At 24.9% G+C, this 19644-nt stretch overlaps 1 protein-coding gene across 6 annotated transcripts in view; it reads right to left on the bottom strand.

The window, feature by feature from the left end:
* Window positions 1-17097, bottom strand: part of LOC114132118 (voltage-dependent T-type calcium channel subunit alpha-1G) — a 223109-nt gene extending 206012 nt beyond the window's left edge. For 5 of the 6 annotated variants that reach the window (XM_050198879.1, XM_050198876.1, XM_050198878.1 and 2 more), the window contains exons 1-2: window positions 16643-17097; window positions 5120-5482 (exon numbers count right to left, since the gene is read on the bottom strand). In XM_050198879.1, coding sequence (XP_050054836.1) covers window positions 5120-5457 — 338 coding nt within the window. In that variant the 5' untranslated portion in view covers window positions 5458-5482; window positions 16643-17097. Of the gene's footprint in view, window positions 1-5119; window positions 5483-8605; window positions 8711-16642 lie in introns of those variants that run through there. The other variant, XM_050198875.1, reaches the window with a different exon arrangement.
* Between the last annotated feature and the right edge of the window lie 2547 nt (window positions 17098-19644).

Genomic DNA, 19644 nt, shown 5'->3' on the forward strand with positions numbered 1-19644 from the left:
CAAAGTGGTATTTTATATGAAATTCAATCGTTTTAATAAATCAAAAATTTTTTTTTATATTTTTCATTTACATAAATCTTCACTAGAGGATTTTCGTCAGTTTTTTTTTTTTTTACATGTTTTACGAGAATATAAACAAATTAGTGGTATACATTTATACTCTATAAGTATAAACTGTAAAATGGATAGAAATGTTTACAATTTAGGAAATATTTATATATATATATATATATATAAAATAATGGTCTATGTGTTATGATTCAATTTAATAATTTTACGAAAATTTAGTTATAGCTTTCTTAAGTATATCTAAAGTAATTAAATATTTTTAGGATGAATTAAAGTTTTAATACAATTTAATTATTTGTATATTATTAAAATAATAATAATATAACGAATCAATATTATATATTTCAAATTTTATTTAATTATAACTTATAATACAAAAATATACTTACTTATTATTTATAGACACACAGCTACATTATTGAAATTAATTTTTTTTCTTAGAATAACATATAATTTTAAAGTTTTATTCTATACCAATAATTTATCATTGTTTTTCTTGTTTTTTTTTTTTTATGTGTTAAACTAGTCCTCTGAAGAATAATAGTAAAATTTGTATTTATTGGTTCAAATTTTAAAGGTCTAACTTTAGATTTGAAATAAGAACAATTTCACTAAAAAAAATAGTAAAGGTACATAGTAAATGACATTTACGACACTATGTAAAAACGGTCCCTAAATCTTTTCATTTGATATTATACATCAACTGCGCATTGTAATAACCATATACAGAAAATGTTTTCAGCGGGATATTTTATTGCATTCTTTACTAACATTATTCATAACTCTGATATGACTATCAAATCTTCTATTTTTTTTTTTTTTCTTGTGAAAATAAGTGGTATAATACAGATAATAATATGGAATCGAATATTCAAATAATTATTGATTTCTGATTTAATATTATAGAATATCATTAAATAAGTAAATTACTAATAAAAATGGATTTACATTATATTTACAGATTATCAAGTAACGTTTAATTAATATACTATAAAAATATTTATACTTCACAGTTTAATGTAAAAAATAACATTATCTTACACATAGTTTCAATTATTAATTTGGAGTAAATCAGGAATGAAGAGGGAATTCAGTAGAGTTATTTAGGAAAATCAAGGTAAATAATTGCTGTGAATTGGAACATGAAAATATACCTACTCTCTATATTTATTCTGCTGCAACGTTGCCAAATATCAAGTATCATTAATTATTATTAGGAAATGCCCCAAACCACACTCCTGCTAAAAAAGAGAACTATATATAATCGTATTTCACTAGAAATCCATCAGTTTTTGTATTTTACTAATTAATTACTCGGTGATCAAATGCAGACAAGTTCGAGATATAATCATCCAACCAACAGTAACATATACATAAATTGTATGAAAACATATTTGTTCCTATTATCAGTCCCTTATTTGATATCAAGCACGATTCAGCTCACTTCCAGGGCTTTAGTGCTACACACTAAAAGTAATCAGAATCCTATTTCGAACGTTCTGAGAATAGGATTTTTAAAGCATAATATTAGTAACTCAGTTGTGATATCCAACGATCAAATATCTGTGGATTAATCTAGGCCAACGATTTTTTCAACAATCATTTTAAACTTTTTTTTAATTGATTTTTGCAGACGAATATGTAAATAAAATAAACTTTACTACTCTAATGTAAGGACTATTATACTTTTCAAACTTTATATTTATATAATTTATTGTATTATGATGTAATATTTTATTGTTAGTAATATCAGTTAATATGAGCAAAGATTAAAAAAAATAAAAATTAATAATAATTTGCAGCACTCCATTATGAGTATTAACCATTGTTCCATCCAAATTATAATATTAAACAGTTTAAAAAAATCGATACAAGTTACGAGGAAATGTAAAAAGTTGGATATTTTATTGTATTTTATTTATTTTTATGCCAAAGTGGTATTTTATATGAAATTCAATCGTTTTAATAAATCAAAAATTTTTTTTTATATTTTTCATTTACATAAATCTTCACTAGAGGATTTTCGTCAGTTTTTTTTTTTTTTACATATTTTACGAGAATATAAACAAATTAGTGGTATACATTTATACGCTATAAGTATAAACTGTAAAATGGATAGAAATGTTTACAATTTAGGAAATATTTATATATATATATATATATATAAAATAATGGTCTATGTGTTATGATTCAATTTAATAATTTTACGAAAATTTAGTTATAGCTTTCTTAAGTATATCTAAAGTAATTAAATATTTTTAGGATGAATTAAAGTTTTAATACAATTTAATTATTTGTATATTATTAAAATAATAATAATATAACGAATCAATATTATATATTTCAAATTTTATTTAATTATAACTTATAATACAAAAATATACTTACTTATTATTTATAGACACACAGCTACATTATTGAAATTAATTTTTTTTCTTAGAATAACATATAATTTTAAAGTTTTATTCTATACCAATAATTTATCATTGTTTTTCTTGTTTTTTTTTTTTTATGTGTTAAACTAGTCCTCTGAAGAATAATAGTAAAATTTGTATTTATTGGTTCAAATTTTAAAGGTCTAACTTTAGATTTGAAATAAGAACAATTTCACTAAAAAAAATAGTAAAGGTACATAGTAAATGACATTTACGACACTATGTAAAAACGGTCCCTAAATCTTTTCATTTGATATTATACATCAACTGCGCATTGTAATAACCATATACAGAAAATGTTTTCAGCGGGATATTTTATTGCATTCTTTACTAACATTATTCATAACTCTGATATGACTATCAAATCTTCTATTTTTTTTTTTTTTCAAAAAATAAATAAACTTCTTAGGCCCGTAAATATAATATTATATTCTACATATTTAACAAAGTTTCATAACAATAAAACAGTTTAATCATATATATTTAATAAATTATTATTTGGCCATAAATATTCATAATATACTCGAATTTATAAAACATAAATTATAATTTATAGATATAAATGGTTTAATAAATAATGTATATGTCCTCAGGAATGTATAACAGATAATGAAAGTTAAAAAATCAATTTGATTAAAAATATTGTTATTCTACGCTGTTTTTGAAACTTTGAATAAATTGAAAAAACAATGCTACTAAAAAACAAAACTAAATAATACTATAAGAGTATTTTAAAATATTAATTGTTTTTTGCTTAACGTCTATGTTTTACTTAATATAATAATATAATATTAATATGTATAAATACTGCGGAACTATGTTTGGTCGGCCTATGAAAAATATATGAAAAGTTAACTGTTTATAAAATCTATAATATTGTTCTTATCATTATTACATGACCGTAGTTTTAAATTGTATATAGGACATAGGTATACACTCCTTTTTCAATAGGAATGGTTAGATAATTTTAGTTGTGTTTTTCAGTAATAATTTTTTCCTAACAAACAAGACAGTTATTGGAACATTCAACTATTTATTGGTCATGCCCAGTTATAGTTTGGCGTACACCAATACGCATTACAAATATACATATTCATGCATTGTAAAATAAACATAAAATTCTGCGGGATTTAGTGCTCCCCTAACGATTTGTTTAATTACACGCTAGTTATAATTCAAATAACAGTTCGCATAACCACCCTATGTAGCTGTTATACGTATTCCGTATTGAAATAGTTTTTTAATTGAAAATAACAAATAAAATAACGACCCCAATATATTAAAATATTCATTATTGTTTTCGTTTATCGTGAAAATATATTATTCTAGTATATACATATATATGTACTACATATAATTATTTCTAAAGTCTTAAAAACAATTTATAACTGTAATACAAGTGTTCAGACTCCATTTTTAATATCAAAAAATTCTTTGAATTGATTATTTAACACAATTTATTGATCTTTATTTGATATACTTAATGGTTTTATGTTAAATAAGTTTGTGTAATGCATGAATGTACATACCTTATAAATGGAAACTGAAAATAAATACATATTTTTATTACACATTGTAATTATAATGAAAACAACTTTTAAAACCATTACATTACCTATATATTGGTATATTATCAAAACCACAGTTATATATTAATATTTTTTATTCATTAATTATTATATATTGTGAAATTATACTTTACTGTAAATACGATGTATTATATTAAAAGTATTGTACGTTGTATTTATTAAAAACAAATAAGTTTCAAAAATACTTCTAAAAATATAAAATTGACTGTAAATCTATTTGATTAATTATTCTTGATGAATCTGATTTAGATTTTTATTATAATAACTATGGACTGTCTAAACCCAAATTATATAATATTGGTGTTTATATGTTAATAATTTTACAATGTACATGTTTTTAATTTAATCAGTGATAATGTAACAAAAATTAATTCTGGATAAAAAGTAAATCATCTTAGGATAGAACGAGCTTAGGTTGTTTCTGACAGATTTTATTGTATTTAATAGTATATGGTACCTACTTCTCAACTTCCTATTGTATAATTTAATATAAATAGAAATACGTATACACTATACATGTTTATCGATTTGAGTGTCTTTATTTTTAAACGATGTTACTACTCGGTTCTGCTTCTACAACTTAAAATATAAAATAAAATAAATCGAAAAATATTAGATAATATCCTGAAGAAACCGTTAGTATTTAACATAGAATAGCAATAGCAATAAAAATATCTTATTAGTTTGCAGAAGAAAGAAAATAAAATAAAACGTTATTACTTTCGTGCTTATGCTGTTTGAAGAACGCTGCATTAATTTTGTAGTTTTGTAATAATGTGGTGTATTTAATATAATGTCTAAATGCCTACCTATCAATAATATTAGTTAGTTCTTCAAGTATAACACTTTTCAGACTAATATTATAAAAACCAAGGTAATAAAAAATTGCTATGTATTATTACTTATTATTACTATATTGTATTTTATTATATACGTGTAATATATATTTGTGTGTGTAATGTAAAATGATTAATAATGTTTATAACTTATAAATAACTACAATACTCTTGAGCAAAAAAAGGATATGGGTTAGTGATCATGGCCAAACACCAATTTCGGGGCCTAGACTTCTGATCCAGGTATTTCATCGATATAGATACGAATCCTGGATACGGTAGCTCTTCTTGCTGATTGTGTTCCGCTCCCATACAGTCATCGTCATCATCCCTATCGTCTTCGGAGTCCTCGCCGTCCTCCTCCTCCTCTTCCTCATCCTCGTACGCTTCGATATCCAGGCTACCAGGATATCCGGTTGTCACTACGGCCAAATCCGAGTCCGAGCTGCTTCTAGCCAACAAGCCATGATTGCAACTAGTTCGTCGATAAACACATTCCTCCACACCACCGGCTGTTGAACGCCTCATTGCATATATATTTCAATAGAAGTACCTAAATAAAAAACAATTTACTTCATTATTTTTAAATCACAATATGAGAACTTTCATATGAGAGGTTCGTTGCATAATACTTCTATAGTACGAGTAAACAGTGAAATATACAACTGAGAGTTATTTTTCTTTTTATTCCTCAATAATCAATAAATTCATTTTTAATGAATAAAAAAAAATTACGTCACATTTATTTGATTTTACATTTCTATAAACAAATAAAGTTCATACACCGTTATAATAATTCATGCATGGCTTCAGAGTGTAATCTCAATACCTCAATAATACCTAGCATATACATCGAATTTTAACAATAACTCAAAGTAATTAAAATCTTTTGATTTATAAATAGAAAATACTGAAAGAACAACGAGAACGATTTGATACTGTAGTTTCATATTTGAATCGATTAAAACACATTACTATACTAACCTATTATTTATTTTAAAATTACCCAAGTATATATACATTACTAAGCTAACTTAGTTACTTTGTTTAATCGTTTTACATATTATAAACGAAAGATTCCAATAAATGTGACATTGTCCCTTTATTTTTATTACGTATGAGTAATATTCAAATATATTTTAGAGCCCAGTATAAATTTAAGTATATTGTCTCAAAGACAATCAGTTACGTTAAGAAAAGAAAGTTTTTGCTAAAAACTTTACTATCACATTACGAAGGATAATAAACATTCGATATTTTTATAACTGAAAAATTGAATTTATTTGAAATTCCGATTCAGAGTTCAGAGTTCTGTAAAAGTTTATGAACAAATGAAAAATAAATTATTTTGTTTTTCAATCTGAAACTAAGAAAGCTATAATATAGACCTTAATCCTGCAAATTTAAGATTCTAGTATAATAAATAATAAATACATTTTAATAATAAAACTGAAAACAATGAATATGCAATACTCTGTTCAAAATGTATTATGTATTAAGTCTAAAAAAAATTAAGGTTTTAAAAATAGTGTACATAGCTGTATTTTTATGCATAATATTCATGTATATATTATTATAATCTTAATCTTAAAAATAATATATTTATAATTATTTTGAACACAGTTATATTGACACGTTTACGAACAAAAAATAGTGTATGGATAAAGAAAAGAAGACTTATACATTGTTAAATATTCAAATTATTCAAACGTTTGTTAAGATTTAACTTGACAGCTTGAAATGTAACATGGTCATTATTTTATCGTGGCAGTTTTTATCTTTCGAAATAAAAAACGTATTATTCGATTATGCATATAACCAAAAAAATACGTCACTCCTCACTTATCATCAAAATAATAATTGATATGCAATTAAAAAAAGATATATATTTCTTTATACAACGTGTTGTAGTAATTAGTTAGTAACTATATATTTGTTATTATTCTATAATTACTTTTAAAAAAACATCATATATTTGCATAAAAGCTTAATTTATAATAGTAAGATAAATTGTATTTTTACTAAATTATCATAAATAAAAAAAATTAATAATTATTATCAATCAAAGATTTTTAATTAATGTATCAAATACTATAAAAAATAAAATTATTATTATATTTTATTTTATTTCGTTATGTTATTATTATTTCAGATTTACTCAATTCCCTCTGGAATACTTAGATTCTGAGCTGAGCTATAACTGCATTGATTTTACAGTAATTTTATTTCTCTGATTAATTTTCAGGTTTAGATGTATAAGTGACAAGAAAAGATGATAATTAAGAAATCGTTCATTTTTTAACAATGACTGGAAAGGATAGGCAATGTTAGATATTTTATAGTTTTATAAACATTTCTGTATTATATTTAGCAATATTACAACTCCGTATCAAAACAAATAAGGTACCTATGGTACATATAGAAAATCAAGTTATATAATAAATGTATTATCGTTTTTATTGCTTATAAGTTATATCTCACAAAGAAATTGACAAATTTAAAATTATCGTACTATGTGATTGGTATCGTTATAGACACATCCCGCAAGTACTGTTTGTGCACTGAAATAGTGAACAGCAATGTGTAATAATTGTGTTTAATAATTTGATTAAAAATGGATTTCAATGAAATGAGAATACAATTTTACAACGCAATTTTATTATTAATTGAAAATAAACTAAATGATGATTTTTTTAGATTAAGATTATGATTTATTCTAAATATATGATAATTAATAATAATATATTATTCAATTTTTAACTTAATTTTTAATGTTATCATAAATACCTTCTTTTATTATGCATTGTCATCAATGACAAGTTATTGACGTTAATCCCTTAATAAATCAGGCATTATCGTCATTTACTAGTCATTGTCAACATTAACTAAATGTTATCTTTACCGGTAATATATACATGAGTTTATATATAAGCACAATTTAAAGTATAAAAGCAACAAAAAGTATTAACGTATTTTCAACTTCGATATCTTATCTCTAGTAGAAAATGAATCTAATTGGAACTTTTTAAAATTAAAGCTAAACATTTTAAATATTTTTATTTAATAATTGGAAAAGCAAGATTTTTTATTCAAAATCGGTTTTGATATTTGTTTATATCGGCATTTATATATATGGAAATATGTTTAAAGTCATACATTGACTTTTTTAAGCTTTTTATAGGTACTTTCAATGTTCAATTTTTTTACCTATGAACGTAAAAAAAATATTCTTGATAAAAAACCTTAAAAATGTAGTATGATGTTCTTCATAAGTTATTGCCATAGTTTTTTAATAATATTAAAATATTAAACATAAATAAGTTCAATTGTCAAAATTCGTCAAAATAACAAAAAATTTACAATTATTTTGTAATCAACAATTTATAAAATTTTGCAATTATTATAGCTAATATATGAAAATGTAATGCAAAATCCCTTATAAAGAATCAAAAAATCCAAAAATAAATATGTATGCACTGTTTTATGGATTCTTTAATGACGAATAACGGTTTTATAGTTATTTTATTGTAGTTCAATGATATTTTTAGAGGGAATCTCAAACTTCTGAATAATTTTATATTGTTATATTTTAACAGTGGTATTTATGAGGTCAATTTGTATGGAATAATTTAACATAGAATTCATATTTAACACGTAATAAACTATTGTGACTTACTCAATGACGAAATATACTCATCACGTATTGAACGACTAAGTGGTTACCACCAACATATTTTGGTAAAAAAAAATAAATATATCTACATTTAACTGCTAATAGCTTATTACATTTTTGTTTTTAATAGATGATTATTTGGTTTTAACCATTGTTCGGAAGCAGCTTTATAATAATTGTATTAATGCTAAAATAGTACGCTGTTTTATTTGTAGTGATTGCAGTGATACAGCGTCGCTATAATAAATAAATAAAAATCTATACTTAACATTGCAAAAATGATTGCTACCTATTTTATGATAGTTATATTTTCTTTGATTAAATAAAACTTTTACATTATTAAGTTAAATTTCGTTACTAAATAGAAAGAACCATGCAATATAATACAGCAAACAATTAATAAGACTATATATTTTGTTATCAGTTACAACTACTGATATAAAAAAAAAACACGAAAAAAACAATAGAGTCTCAACAACTGCAAGTTTAAACTATTTTATAAATGATCATATAAATTCAGATGATATATTGTAATAATTACTATTTATTTTAAAATATTTTTTACACAATATAAATTTTAACTTATAACCTGATATCTAATAATAATAATAAGGTAGGTAACTATTTTTAAATTTTAAATGGATGTGCTTCTTGTACATAATGCACATCATTTGAATAATAACTACACTCGACATTTTCTCATTAAAAATATACGAAATATAATATTCTATATATATTTCTGCCTAGAAATATACCCAATACAATTGCGGACTTTATTCAAAACAGATTATTTTTTTTTTAATTCTATACCCGTTTGATAGTTATTGTAAAAACGTGATTATACATTATTATTAATGATAAAATTATTCAATTAAATATTTTATTCATGTTATTTAACCTACTATAAAATGATTGTGAATAAAAATATTTTACAATAAAAATTAAATGTTAAAAATTTTTAATTATTTTAATTTATTTTATTTACTTCACAACAGAAACATACTCAACATTTTATGGTTAGTCTATTTAAATTAAAAATAATTGTTTTCCACAAATGCATTGTTTTTATCATTATGCAATTATATTTTAATCAATTTTGAAGCAATTAAAAACGTTCAATATCTTTGCCGACCAAATAAGCATCAAATGGTATTATTATTTATTGTAGAGTAAAAATTTAAAAACTTGAAAATTCTCAAAAATTCTAAATATGATTAAGTAATTGAAAATATATTACGTGTTTTGTTTAAAGACAACGCCATAAACAGATAAAATCGGCTTGAAATATAACTGTCGAAGACGTAATAACGATGTTTTCATTTTAATGGATAAGTTTTCAAATAATACATATTATACTGAACAACCCAACATATAATTATCTGGTGACTGCCAAAGTCCTGCCGTTTACATGGGGTAGCTAGCAAATCGGTGTTATTATATTCTATTGACCTCGTACAGCTTATATTTGTTCAAAATAATAAAACAGCCAAGAATAGAATAAAATTTTCATACTATTGTTTTATCTAAATATCTAATATACACTTGCCATTAAATCAAACTAATTATATTATACATAATTCTTTATTTCAACCGTAATAATGTTCCCGTTAAGTATGATAATCTCTGTGTTACTTAATCCAAATTACTTAATATCCAACTATTGTTACTAGATACATGCAATAGGTACATGCGAGCAAATACACATCTGCTAGAAACCACTTATTCTCTGTTCATAACTAAATTATAATCTAAATTGTTTAGATTTATCAAAGACAACAATCATGAAATATGTAGCATTTAGTAAGTATAATAATATATAAGTGATCTACAGCAATCTAGTGTGTCAAAATAGTTTGGATATGGATTACACTAGAGTCAATAGGTACAAATATAGATTGAGTATATGCGGTTTTATAACACTGTGATTTCTGTCTGAGTTCCTTAAACTATATGACGTCAAGTTTACCAAGTGAGTTGTAAAAAACATTTATGACAGTATTTCGAACTTATAAAATCATTCTAAACTCATAGAATAGATCAAATGGAATAAACAATAGATTAAGATGAGACGTTTATGATATTTAATTGATATATTAAAATTGGTTAATTTAACTAATTGATATAAAATTATATATAAATAACATATGTTTTACTTTTTATCGATTTACAATAATGTGTATTACATTACATGTTAAGTTTATTTAATTTCTAAATTATATCAAACTATACATCGCATATTTTTTTATAACCACTAATATGAAAAGCCGTGATAAATTCTGGTGATTATTGAACACATTAATGTCTAAACATGTTCTAATATATTCTAATATTATGCATTTATGTATGTCGAATAAACCATTATATTATATACTGGTGTAGTTGTATAGTCATTATGTGGTATGTTTAAATCAATATCAGTATTAATCGAAAAACGTTGAACATTGCTTAGCAGATTTATTAATTTCCTATATTATACAATATACGTGATACTTGACTCCTTGAATATCCGATGTACGACTACATCATGAAACTGATATTGATAATAAAGTCTATTGTATGCAATAAATTATTATTATTAAACATTAAAAGTAATAATTTTCTCTACATAAATATTTTTAATAAAGCTCCCAAGTGATTGAGTGTTCTTATCATCGTATGATCTATATTTGAGTTCAGAAAAAAAGATGTCAAGAGTGATACATAAGTGACACATATAAGGATGACATAGTCAGTTTTCCAACAAGACAATAATAAGTACCTCGTGTATCATTTTTATACAGCACTTGACCTTTTACTATTATTATTGCCCTCATTTAATTAACTTCAGATAAATATGTTCTTTAAATTAATACAAAATTTCTAACCGTAACACCTAGTATTATCTTATAATGTGACTAAAATCCAAAAATTGTAATAGCCCAAACAAATAAAAGTTCATATTAATATGATAAATCGCATCAAGATATTTTATCATTTACGATTATCAGCAAATTTATTTATAAAATAACATTTTTATTTAAAATTCAACGAATATATTAATTTGCACTTAAAACTTAAAACAGTTTTAACGTAGGTATAAATTATTGATATTAAATATATTAAATGTACTTTTTTAAGGAAACAAATAAATGTTTTTAAGATTACCATTTTGTATAAAATGAAAACTTATAACAATGAAAACAATGATATAACAAAAGAAAATATTAAACACTAGAAAAATGTATTTTATTTGTTTAGATACGTTTTGATTACATCCGTAAAATAATTTAAATGAGAATATTTTAAGTTGAAGTTACAATTAACGAATGAGTATATAAACTTTTTAGTGAAATAAAACATTAATATTTATGAGTGGTATTTGTATCTTAATAGAAATTGAAAATTAATAGCCGTCAGTGTCAAATACGTTCAGTGTATAATTTGTAATAAGAAATCAAAATATTATTTCAACATTTTATTTTTGATATTATATTGTTATACTGAACAATATTATTATTAAGTATTTTTATTTTAAAAATTACTAAAACAACAAATTTAAATACAAACTCGTATAAGAAACATGATTTTAAATTATGATTATATATTATACAGATGAAATTCAAACTAATATTTAATGAAAATATTTGTCATTTCCATTCAACAATTATCGCCAAGGGTGAAGGGTCGCTTAGTGTGGATTGTAAATAATGAAACATTTGACTAAAATGTTTTAATTGAAATACTTCATAGCAATGTTTAATATTACAATAAGCCCGTAACTCGATTCTACTTTGAAGATGTCCAGAGTAAATTTTAAGTGGGGTTATGATATTTATGATTCTTATATTATACAGACTAATTAGAAATCCTCTTAATTTTCAAAACAATAATATTCGATCACCACATACATTTTTCGTCTTTTTAATTATTAATCTATTACTTAAAACGTCTACAATTCAAAAAATAATTGCATAATATTACGTAGTATATATTATGTATATAGGTATATAGCAATAAAATTGCAGACCTGCATACTATAATCTATGCATTAAGATGAAAAGTGATTGATTTATTGTTCGGCTACATGGAATAAGAATTGATTAAAAATAAGGGTTTGGAGTCAAAATTATTAAAATAACCCAATATGACTTAATAGTAATTAAAATATATACTAGTTCCTGCATGTTATATAATATTAGTAATAAATTAAATAACGTATTACATAAGTTACTATATTTATATGTAATGTTGTAAAAAAAATATTTAAGATCCAAAGATTCCTACATATTTGCGAATATACAACACAATTGATTAATATTTTACAAATGGAATGGCCAACAAATCTCTATTTGTTCAAACATCATCATATAAATCAAATAAATAAGAATAATTATACCAATACATTTCTAAAAAGTTGTCTACATTTTTGAAAATTAACTTATTAAATTTGTGATTATTATCTTATTTAAATCTGTTGACAATAATATATGAATAAAACCAATAAACTCTAAACAGCCTAAACATTATAACAGATATAAATTTTATAATAAATTAAAAAATTCAATATAATATGTCGATATTTATTTTACAAAAACGAGATAGGTTTAATGTAATAATACAACTTATTTACGATTGCATCCAAATTGCATAAAAAAAGAAAAATATCCGTATTGCATGTATATCAGCACTCAGAGGTTTCTGTCAAATTTGCATGATTTTACTTCTTTTCAATTGATGTTGATCAAATTGGTTTATGTTGAAAATATTATACAAGATTCATTATAACTTTTTTTGTTAAAAAAAAAAAAAAAAAAAAACCAAAAATCCATGGTCTATATTTTCCTTGTTTTTTTTTTTTATATTTTAATTTTGAAAATTGTCTCGTGTACAAAATATGTCAACTATTATTAAAAGTCAATTGACATACAATTTAGATAGATCACTGTAAAAGATACTGCTAATATTTTGGGTCAGCCCTCCTCCCCCTCCTAAGATATAACATGCCATTTAGAAACTTTAAATTGTGTTTATTTTTTTGGCATGTATTCGGTTGCAACGAACTTCAAGTATTCTTTGTACCTATACAACGGTCTAAAATAGTATATGAATTCTCCGTTAAATATAGGAGAAATATTTAATTCAAGTACTATAAGGCTTACTATAGATAAACATTTAGAATAAACTATTTTTCTGAGTTTGTTAGATTGTATACAAATTAAATTTTCGACTATGGATTTTTTTTTTTTTTTTTTAATTTAATTTGGTCATACACACACCAATATCAAAAAGTTATCTTCCTTGTTAGATTAGATATCGATAAACTGTTTCTATATCATATTTATTCCTTATTATTAAATGCTAACACAATTTATTTTATTAAGGTAGGTATCGGACTTTGTAATTTAATTCAAACGATTGTTTTCTTTGTTATTTTTTCATCGTTATTATTATAGGTACATTCTTGTTTTTTTGTTCTCTTTTAAAACTGTATAATACTATTGTTCAACTATAAAACTGTTAAAAAATATTTTTAAAAAAAATACCTATGCTGTTGAAAAAGGGATCAATGGGGTCACATTGCGAATTGCACATTAAATATCTCATTATAAAATAAATAAGGATACCGCTTTAAGAATTGTATATCAATGAAATATAAACAAAATATTAAAAAATGGTTATGTGAGTGTGCGTGTGTGTGTGTGTCTGTGTGCGTAGTGCGTATGTAAATGTATGTCTTGAAATAAAACAATTATGGAAGAAAAATATACACGGAACATTTTCTTGTATTCATCAGATTAAATTATTTATGTGCTTTTAAATAATCGATTTTATTAAATGTCAACAATAATATACCAAACATAATTCACTGTTCAAGTTTACAATAAAATCATACTTAAGCATCTTAGTACTCATAACTTAGCAACTTTGTACGTTCAGAATAATTAATTTTACACATACATCTGTTTGTTACAATAAATAAATTTGCTATACAATTTAAAGGCAAGAATATTATATACGTTTTTTTAATTTTACAGCAAGTTATCAATATTTTGAAATTCTAAATTGTTTATAAATTTTAAAAATCTCACAACTAGCTTTTAAATTTAATATAAATATTTAAAAAAAATCAATAATAGGTCTTAAATAATATTTATATCATTAAATCTGATGCTTTATAAATTCATTGTAACGTTAAAAAATAACAGAAGAATCAAATATTTTTTTTTATTACCATAAGTAAGCTATGTAATGCGTTAGTAAGATCTTGATAATACATTTATTTATTTTTGTATCCAATATTATGATATTTTTTGTATCAAATATTGCTATACAAAATACTTACAAATACCAACTGTAAATTAGATTAAAAAAATATGTAAGTATAACAATTTATTGTCAGGTTTAAAATATAATTTTATGCAAGAAATGATTGTGTTATTACTTGAATGATTATAAACTTGAAAGTAAGAAAAACAAAAAAACCATTAAATATTTTAGTTATTATGTCTCTTTTTTTTGTAATTTAAAGTTTTCATAATATTAATTTAGAGTATTTATGGATAAATTATGGTTTAAAACTCATCCTTGGTACCAAAAATAAAAATAAATTATTATGATAATACTATGTACCTTTAAAAAAATAATTTCACCATAGTTTTTTTAAACTATTTTATAGAGTATAAATTTATGTAAAAATGTTTTACATTGTTAATATAAAGCATAAAAATATGGTATAAATTATCAGTTAGAATAATGTATTTTTAACATTTTATGTTAACTAAACTACTAATGCTAATAAAATGCTAATAAAAAAAAGTAGCAGTCTCATAAACAGCTCAAACATCAAACTGTGGCCAATAATTGATCAATTCAATTTTTATGAGCCGCTAAATTCAACACATTTCTGAGTAAAAACCATTGAAACTAAAATTGCTAAAGAACATATTTTAATACATTGTTCAAAATTAAAATATAACTATCATAAATTATTTAAATTTCACTATTTTGTAAACAATAACGAGTTACTATACATAATATTAGGTATTTAAATACTTTGAAAAGCATTATACAATTCATTTTCGTTTATCATCTATAAAGACAGCCTAAAGCCTCAAAACTTTTATTTTAATCTTAAGAGGTTCATCGTGGATTTAGTATTTTATGTATCAAAAACAAAATTATTGCGAATGTACCTGTAGATAGTATAAAAATTAATGGATTTTATGAAACAATAAATTAATCCCAGTTGATTTATGAACATAAACTTTATATAATTATTTTTATTTTTATAGGAACGTCATGCTGCAGTAACACAATATCCAACAAGTGTTGTTAATTCAAAGAAAATGTGACTCAACGTGTTACATAAAAAGTAAAATAATGTTGAAAAATGGTGTTCACAGTACATATTTTATCATATTTTCCAAAAATGCAATATTTACATATATATTATACATATTATTAATCATTTTTAAAGATTTTTATATAATCATTATTAGTAATACAACATGATAAAACCAATTAATAATTTTATAAAATAGTATTATAACATTGAATTTAAATTATATATTTAAAGATGAGTCAGAATTTTTACTATCGAGTCCCTACTGTATAATAACAAAATATATCTTTAGTGAAAATCTCAAAAACATCGTAATTTTTAAGTCATGCAAATGCATATAACTCGTTAGTAACATGACATAGAAAAAGTCTGATGAAGAATATTCACTCTTCAACTATATACATGTAGTATATATATAACAATGATTTTCACGGTGGTCAATAACAAAATAAATTGCAACGAAATTAGCTTGATTTTTAATTTTTTTTCATTATTTCGTGTATACGACATGATTTAATAAAATCATACCTGCAGTCTGATTAAACACACAAGGAGATGATAATTTCAGCATTAAAATCGTATACTGTGCGTTTAAAACGGTACTGGATAAAACGACTATCATATATATACTCGTGTACCTGTGACATGTCACACGTACAACTGCAGGATCACGGGAGTGTAAAACCCAAGTACGTCTTAGGTAATCTAAATTTACTCACTCAAAACGCTGTCGTCTTCGAGTAATCCATTCACGAGAACAACGTCGACGAGCACGCGACGACGAACCGATGATATCGCAACAAGCGTAAACGATTCTCGAAAGCGGACAAGGTCGTGTTATGCTCTGCGTTTCCGCGACCAAACGAATAGACGGGGGTCCGGAGTTCGCGGTTGGCGGGCGGTCGGGGGGGAGGAGAAAAAGGACGATAAATAAATACGAAACGAACCAGCCGGAGACGATTGGACGACGTGAGGAATGAGTACGCGGGCGAAAAAATAAAAATAACGAAAAAGACGAAAAAAAAAAATTAAACGAAAATAGATCGCGAGAGTTGAGACGGAACGAAAGACGGTCGAACTGACGCGCGAGATGAACTGGTGTTAAAAAGACGCGCACACTGGTGCGGCGGCGGTAGTCGCGAACGGCGCGGGCGGCACACACAGACTGAACCCGAACGGGACGACAACGGCGGTGGCGGCGGCGGCGGCGACGTTTTGTATAATATTATGCGTGTGTGTGCGTGTGAGCGACTATACATCCTGTTGCGCCGGCCACACGAGTACACGCAAGCGCCAAACGTTGTCCGATCGGTGCCGGCAAGAGGAAGGACACAGTGAGCGTAAGGATCATCGTCAACGCGGACCGATAGAGAAGACTATTTTTTGTGCGCCCCGTTCGAGTGCTGTGCGTAGGATTTACATTCGACGACCGGTCGGTCACGAGTCCGAGGATTGCACGTACTCGACCCTCCCCCCACAATATTTCCCACGTCGATTCACACCTGCACGTTGTACCACCGATTAAAACCGATAAGTGATAAAATTTACCGACCGAAACTCTTGATTAGACGTCATGAGATCACGTCGAATCGATAACCGTACGATCTCGATCCATTCTCACGTCTCTCGATCAAAAAAAATTGCCTCGCTCCAGACATGGCGTGTAGACGAATTTACTGCTCGATTTCACGAGTGCGAAAATGAAGGTACGAGAGACGAACGGTGACCGCGAAGACACTTATGAAATACAATATTGGAGATGTTTATTGTACATAATAAAATATTATTAATATTGAATTGTATACGGCGTGGTATCTATAACGCGGCGTGGATGGTAGAAGTTTAGTATTATTATATAGTATAGTCGTTCACCGTCTCCGATGCCGTTATTGTTGTCAAACAGAAAATAATGATCACGGCACTCGGCGTGCCAGTTAATAGGCCATTCTCGCCCTCGTCCTTAATAATTTAATTTTTATATAATATTGTAATGCAATAACAATTAATGACAAAGATTATTGTATTTATCGTCATCGTTACGTTAAGAGGCGTGCGCGTGTATTTTATTATAGGCGTCCAAAAACTATTTCGACTATTATTATTTGTGTATTATAAACACAACACACGCGATCAATACGGAGTTTAATTAAAGTAATCGAAACGGATACGTGTCGTGAAGGAAAAAATACTCATATCTGTACAATAAAATCCATTTATGTAGTCCAGAGGTTGAATTGAACGGGAGAACGCTGGTAAATAAATTTCCTTTCCTACTGCTATTTATATAATATCATAATATACATATTGTAAAATATAATAATGAAATTGTGTATTGTGTCTTGTGTGTAAATTGTTTTTTCATAAGGCAAACTCCGGTTTATAATTTACATTATGTAAGTATAATACATTTTTCCACAAGTTAGAGAACATAATATTATTAATAGACAATCCACTAAATCGGATTAGCCACTACGTTGGTTCGCGAACCTTCAAGTACCGATGTTGCCTACTCGAAGTGCCGTGTTACTTTTTATTGAATCGTCGTCGTATATTATAATACCTACTACAATAATAATTTATGATAATCATAAAATGATTATATTATTTATACATTTAACAGGATTACTCCGGTATTTCCGTTAAAAATTCGCATTTTCTTCATTGTATGTATAAGAATTTTGATGTTTATTCATATTGTAATGTCGTCGTCGATCTAGGATAAATTATAAAACGTATTTAATATTTTATTTCTCAGTTTTCCTACAATCTTTTGGACATTTTTGTACCAAAGTAAGTCCTTTGTACATTTTTTAAATATAAAATCAAATTTGTAGTTGATAGGAAACGTTCATGTGTAATAAATAGCAATATGTACTAAACAATTTCAGAGGTAATAGTGATGAAATATATATTTCGTTTTCATACGCTGTCACATTATCATTATGATTTTGTAAGCAAAAACCGCTAAATCTGAACTTTTTTTGATTTTCTTTTTAAATATACTTTATTGATTATTTTACTTGTACTTTTAAAGTTCATGATAGTGAGAGTAAAAAAGAAATAATCCAGTGATTATCTAAATCAATAGTTTAGTTCATTACTTGATTTGCTTTCGCCCACTATCTAACGCCGGTTACAGGTAAAAAAATTAAAAAATTTGTAAAATGATAAGCAAAATAAGCATTCTTGCCTATAATATAAAATTACATTGAAAATAAAAATATTTTACTACAAATTTTGATCTAAAGGCAGTAAGTACGGAAATTTCATTCTATACAAATAACATTTGTGAATTAAAACAAAATTAATAAAATCGTTATTTTTCATTTAAAATACACAATTTCCTCAACATTTCAACTTGCAATATACATACATAAACCATGATTTCTAGTATTCTAAGATTTTTTTAATTTCTTTTCAAAGTTATAATAATTTATAAAACTTTGAATTAAATTTTCAGTGTCTTTACTCACAAATAAAAATAGGGGGAAAAAAGTTAAACATTTATCTATCAACAAAGCGCAAAAAACCTTAGTTTTTGAAAGTTTATTATAAGTCTATAATATGATTATATAAATACTTAGTCAAATATTTAAGTCTTTATAGTAATATATTTAAGAATTACAAACAAAAAAAAATAATAAAAAAATAAATTTTTCCACAATTACCTTTCTACTGAAAACCACCATCAAAGTAGAAAATTGAAATTCTAAATATTGCT

Source organism: Aphis gossypii, chromosome 1 (genome assembly GCF_020184175.1).
Source record: "Aphis gossypii isolate Hap1 chromosome 1, ASM2018417v2, whole genome shotgun sequence".
NCBI lineage: Eukaryota > Metazoa > Arthropoda > Insecta > Hemiptera > Aphididae > Aphis > Aphis gossypii.